Source organism: Cynocephalus volans, chromosome 6 (assembly GCF_027409185.1).
Source record: "Cynocephalus volans isolate mCynVol1 chromosome 6, mCynVol1.pri, whole genome shotgun sequence".
Classification (NCBI taxonomy): Eukaryota; Metazoa; Chordata; class Mammalia; order Dermoptera; family Cynocephalidae; genus Cynocephalus; species Cynocephalus volans.
The window spans coordinates 88,026,725-88,032,546 of NC_084465.1; the positions used below are offsets into that span (position 1 = coordinate 88,026,725).

The window sequence follows — 5,822 nt, forward strand, 5'->3', positions numbered from 1 at the left end:
GTTATGGAATCTGTCCAGAGTATCATCAAGAGATCTCTACCCAGCAGGGGAGAGAGATTCAACATGACCCGGCTGGGCACACGATGGGAGAAAAATAAAACCATTTCCTGTGTGCACCCTGTGGAGTTGAGACTGTTCAATAAACCAGTTGTATCTTATTAAGGACTTCATATTCTTAGGACTAAAGTTGAATCACTGTGCATTTGTGTTGTGGTGTGCTGAGTTTATAAATGGCTAGTTGAAGAGTGGCCAGATATTTTTCTGCAAATCAAAAACTTGAAATATTAAATGAGGGGAAAAAAGACACATCAGAGGCAAATTTCTGGTTATTGATAGAGGAGGAGACACTAAAAAAGGTAACTAATAGTTGCCTTTTTCTTTTATCTCCCTGTAATACAAGCGTTTCTCTTGTAATACTACACAGAGAGATGTTAGGTTTTAAATGTTAATCTATCATAGGTTCACTGAGGGTTGACTCAACAACAAAAAAAGGGTATATAAAGGCATGTTTATAAGTGATTTGCTCTCCTTGTTCACTTATTTGTTGGCCATGTTATTCTAAGTTATTTTTTATCATAATATTTGTCAGGGTACTCTTCTATTTATTTATCTTTTATTAAGTATAACCATCCCATAAGTTTTACATAAAGTAGTGATGTGGCTTTAGTCTCTCTCTCTCTCTCATATTACTGCAGATTTCTTAAGCATTTGCCATGCTCTTTTTTATTCAGGCAAAAATTATTTCAACTTCACATTACAAATATTCTTTAAAAATTTTTTTTAGAATAACTTTCAAGACACCAGCTGTACTGACAATGGAAAATCGCCATCAATGGTACATAACCCATCAAATCAGTGCAGCCACTCTTCTTTGTCTTCACTGTAGAGGCCACAGCTTTATACCATCTTTAGGGACAGGCTCCAGATTCCTTATTTTTCCTGTTTCAATTCTGTACCATTTGTTTTCTTGAATACCACTCTCCTAAAATGTAAGCAGTACAAAAAGTTCTTATTCATCAGAATGATTGCATGCAAGAGCCTATAAAAATACCAGCCATACGCCTAATGGCCTAATTATACTGGAGTTGAATTGTGCTGCACTTGAAATGAGCACGATATTGACGGGATGCTGAATTTGTGATGGGCACTCAGGCTCAAAATCTCAGCCCTTCTCCTTTCTCTCCCTCGCCACCCCACTCCCCCCCATTCCCAACATCTGATGTTACCAAGCTCTACCTCTGTGTGATATCCCAGGACATCAGCAGATACGTCAGCCGTCTCCCTCTCCTGATGACTGATGCCCACTTCCTTGTCCAGGACTGGATGTCTGTGCTGTCTGTTCCTCCTCCACCCGTCCAGCCTCTTCCTCTCCTCTCCGCATACTCTTTGCTCTTGTCAAACTGAACCTTGGCTGCTCTCCACTCTCTTTGCTTTAGTGCCTCTGCTCATACTGTCCCTTTGCCTGAAGATGACTGTCTCCTCCCACCAGTCTCTCAATGTTCTAAACAGAGTTGCCTTGCAAAAGCCGATACCCACATACAGAAACAGCCTCTTCTATCTGACCTCTGTGGGGCCTTATTAGTGCCTCTCTCATCTCATTTCATTCATTCTATCAGATATTGAGGGCTTGCTACATGGCAGACACAGTTCTGGGTACTGGGGATATGGCAGTGGATAAAACTTGCAGGATTTATACAAGTGAAATTCTAATGAAAGGGGACATACCCTAAATATATATGTCAGGAAGGATAAGTACCATGGACAAAAATAAACCAGGTGTGTTCTGAAAAGGTCTCTCTGATAGGTGACACAGCCTGCCACCTTATTTCCTTCAGGTCTTAACTAAAGCAACACATTCTATTTTGTATCATAAAAAAATTTTTTTTTTTTTTTTACATATATCCCCTACTAGAAAATAATAGGCACCTTATTAACTTTTAAAATCTTACAGTACCTTGCACTCTGATTTTTACTTAGTTGATAATACTTATTAATTAATAAAAAGAATAATTATAACAGGATTTATTTATAAAATGAAATCCATAAAAAAAGAAAAAACTTTGATTAAAAGTTGGGGAAGAAAATCTTCAGCATTTGAGACATGGGTTATTGAGATGGTGTCCTGTGTACTTGAGAACAACTCTCTCACGTGGGACTTTTTATGTTGTACAGGTCAAATGTTGTACAATATGTCACAGGCTTAAACTCCCAATCCTGTCTTTGCAGGGACTTAGTTTGCGGCTATAGAGTAATGAGACTGAAGTCTGTGTGCAGCTTAGGGGAAGCTGTCTCATTGCTCTGTACCTGTAGCCATGTGTATTACACCTGGCCTCCTATAGTTCTAAAATTATAGGTATTTATTTCCCTGTGTCTTTGCCTTTCTCCTTCATAGGAACTTACTTTCTCAGAACCTTATTTTGAAAAACTACAGTCTTTTTTAAGTTTCTGGACCAGCTCTAAATGACTGCCCATGCACTTTGACTGGTTTTCAGGTATTTACCTTGGTTGTTTTTGATCAGGATTCTGGATTTCTTGGCACTGGCAGGTCATGAAGTAAAGTAACTCACTGGCAGGTGGTGAATGCGTAGGTGGTTGATGCAAATCACTCAGTGTCTTGGGGACACTTTTGGCTGCTGTCATTCTTCCAAACCTTTGGGGCACATTAGGAACATGTCTCGAGATGCTCACCTCCATATTTCTTCCAAATCTCAGAGGCAGGTTGGCTGCCGAGGGTGGCATTTTTTTGACTAGGGATGTACTCATCTTAATGATATCTTTTGGTCCCCAGTCTTTCAGTTCTTCAAAATTGAGATTTCTTTTCTTTTCTTCTTGTGGGTGTCCTCTAGGCTATAATTAGAAATAACCATTAAAATAATTTATTATTGCAATAAGCAATACATTTAAACCCCAAATTAATCTACAGAATTGTTAAAGCCATAAACAAAGTTTGCGTCCTTATGTGCAGAATTTTTTAATAATTAATTTGTATTAAGCCTCTTCAAGCAATCTAGTTTCTCTGTCCCTAGACTATTGTAAGACAGCAATAAAATATTCATAAAATATATATAGTGAATACAGCAGTGTGTTCAAACAGCAAGAACACAATGAAGTATTGAAATGAGGCAAAAGTTTATTTTACTGCAGTTATTCTCTTTCCATTTTTGATTCATGTTGTTTAGGAAATATTTTATGTATTTTATATTTTGATTTTAGAGAAGCCTCCCACTCCCTTTCCATGTCTCTTTATTTTTTAAATTTTGTTTCTTTTTTCTTTTGTTGTTTCCTGCTCTTTAAAGGCCACAGAGGTACACGGAACATGATACATGAAAACAGAGATACTAGCCAGGTTTTGGGGTAGAGTTGCAGTTACCCCCTTATACTCAGGGTTCCACTCTAAAAGCATTTCTCAAGAAACCAACTGTATTTTTATTAGAATATAAACTACATTTTTTAGTAAAGAACCAATTGGTTTGTGGGTTACTGCACCACGAATATACCAACCTTATACAAACCATTTAAAATACAGTGAATATTTAATTAGATTTAGTTTTATCATGACAGTTTGTCCATATGAAGATATTGAAATAATTCTGATTGTTCTTTGAGTACAATGAGTAATACAAACTAATTCCAGCCAATTTGGAAAATATATAAAAACATAAAGAAGAAAATAAAAATAACTTGCAATTCCACCGTCCGGGGATAAATATTTTACTTAGTTTAAGATTTACCACAAATTTACCAGCTTTTAATTGCTAGGTAGAGAGGAAGTCATAGGAAGGCTGACGTTTGATAAGAAAACAAAGCACAAGCTAATTGACTCCTTATTCTTTACGAAATCTTTAGACTCAGGAGAAGTATTATATACTAATGCTTGTCATGTTAGATGGATTTAAAAACCTACCTCAGAATATCTGTCGTAATTTTCTTTGCTGCGAAGACTGAACATCATTAATTCATCTGCGCAAAAGATGTTTGATGTTAATAAGCTTGAAGTGACTAAAATCAGTAAAATGAATCGTTTCGAAAAAATAATTTCCATTTTGTCCAAATCTAAAATGAAGTTTATATGTGCAATCTGGTGTCTACAAGAAGGGAATACATGGGTTTTTTTATATTGTTTAAAAGCAAAGGAAAGTTTCTTTTAACAGTGAAATCAATCCCACACATTTTAAATATTACTATTAATGAGAGTGTGTAACTATAATATGCATGTCAGGAATGTGGGCAATTCAGTCTGGAAAGACAGCAATGTTTGTGCTTGCAAATTCATTAACTTTAAAAATTATTGTCCTCATTATGAAAGAGCTTCTAATTAGGTGAGTTTGGGGTGATAGTAATTAAGATTCCAAACAAACAGAATGCTTTACTTCTCTGAGCTCAAACAAAAAGTATTTTGTTTTTGGTGTTTGCGTCAATTCTTGAGGGAAGGGAAGAAAGTATTCAATACATGCTAGCTATGTTTTCTTATTAAAATCCACACAAAAGAGCTGGGCCTAGTATTTTCAAAATGTCAAACAAAATTAAGAATGGGGAAAGAATTATGTCATATAATATCCCAATAAAATGTCATGAATTAATTTTTTGTGTGAAATTCTTTTTGTTTATCAAAAAGCTTCAGGAGTAAATGTCAGCTGTAACGTGGAGGATGTGCATAGCAGCAAATATTCCACAGGCGTTTTGACAGACTGGCCATTTCAGGAGAAACTGGAGGCAGCCACGGAGAGTGGGTCTTATTTAGCAAAACTGCATCAATCACCAGGATTTTATTTCCATCAGGATGCTGCATCCTACCTTTCCCCTCGAAGCCCTTGAGAACCTTAGCAGAGGCTTGGGAACTCACACACACTCACACACGCTAATTTTGTGGCTCCCAGGGCCCATATTATTTAGATAATCTCACATTGCCACAGGCATACTGACATCACGGCATTAAAAAAGAATTTACAGAAATAAATTTGTATTTACTGAAATGCCAAAACAGTCTCTTGGGAGCATTGCGTATTCTTATCAATACCAGTCAGCTGCTTTATTGCTGATAAAGCTTATCTAGACCTGCCTTATCACTAGACTGCCTAGGTTCCAGAGAAACCATGACTTGCTCCCATGTTCCTTCAACCCTCTCAGGAGAAAAAGACCTTATTTCCAACACTCCAGCTACTTCTAGACAGAGACACTTAGAGGGAATTAACAAAAAGTTATAAAATTGCTCTGTTGTGTAAAGAATGATACACCACCAGCCTCTCTCACCAACCTGCCATGTGTGATTTGAGGTATGAGGTGGCAGAAGTGAAGACCTCTCTCGGTATCAAAGGTCTCCAGAATAAGTCAGAAAGGCGAAAAACAGCGGTGGGTAAACGCTCATGGTGCCTTAACATCATACTTGCCCATGGCCTCTCTTAGGGCAGTAGACATCATTGGCTTCATTGGTTTTGGTCCGTGGTAGCCAAGAATTCTCACAGTAGGAGGCAATTAATTCAATTCATAGTCTAGTGTTAATTTTGCAATGCTGTTATTGGACTATTTGGGTTTAATTTCCTGGAGGATTTAATACATTTCTCTTCTGAATTGTTCCTTTGCAAACTGCTGATGGAACTTCCTTTTTCTGTGGTCAGTAGATCCAAACTTTTGAGAAATGGGTGAAGCAAGGAGCAAGTTTTGTTCACATCCTAGAAAAAGCAGAAGGCATCCATCTTTCTAAATATGTTTGTATCTAGTTACCATTTTCAAATAACATGAGACTTAGTTCACCAGTTTTCAGTGCAGCTACTTGGGGTGTTGGCACCTGCATTAGAGGTTTTCTGATTCCAGTCAGCACCCTG

The 5,822-nt window shown here is 37.2% G+C and overlaps 1 protein-coding gene across 1 annotated transcript; it reads right to left on the reverse strand.

The window, feature by feature from the left end:
* Window positions 1-930: 930 nt before the first annotated feature.
* Window positions 931-4,042, reverse strand: NPVF (neuropeptide VF precursor). Its single transcript, XM_063098682.1, has 3 exons — window positions 3,905-4,042; window positions 2,501-2,847; window positions 931-982 (listed from the first exon to the last, which is right to left on the reverse strand). The coding sequence occupies exons 1-3, from the start codon at window positions 4,040-4,042 to the stop codon at window positions 931-933; spliced, it is 537 nt and encodes a 178-aa protein (XP_062954752.1).
* Between the last annotated feature and the right edge of the window lie 1,780 nt (window positions 4,043-5,822).

Excerpts from the sequence above, each read along its gene's own strand:
- NPVF (XM_063098682.1), bottom strand. The coding sequence starts at position 4,042 with ATGGAAATTATTTTTTCGAAACGATTCATTTTACTGATTTTAGTCACT. Across the intron at positions 2,848-3,904 it reads ATTACGACAGATATTCTGAG|CCTAGAGGACACCCACAAGA; the intron begins GTAGGTTTTTAA and ends TTCTAATTATAG. Across the intron at positions 983-2,500 it reads CCTGATCAAAAACAACCAAG|GAGAGTGGTATTCAAGAAAA; the intron begins GTAAATACCTGA and ends CTTACATTTTAG.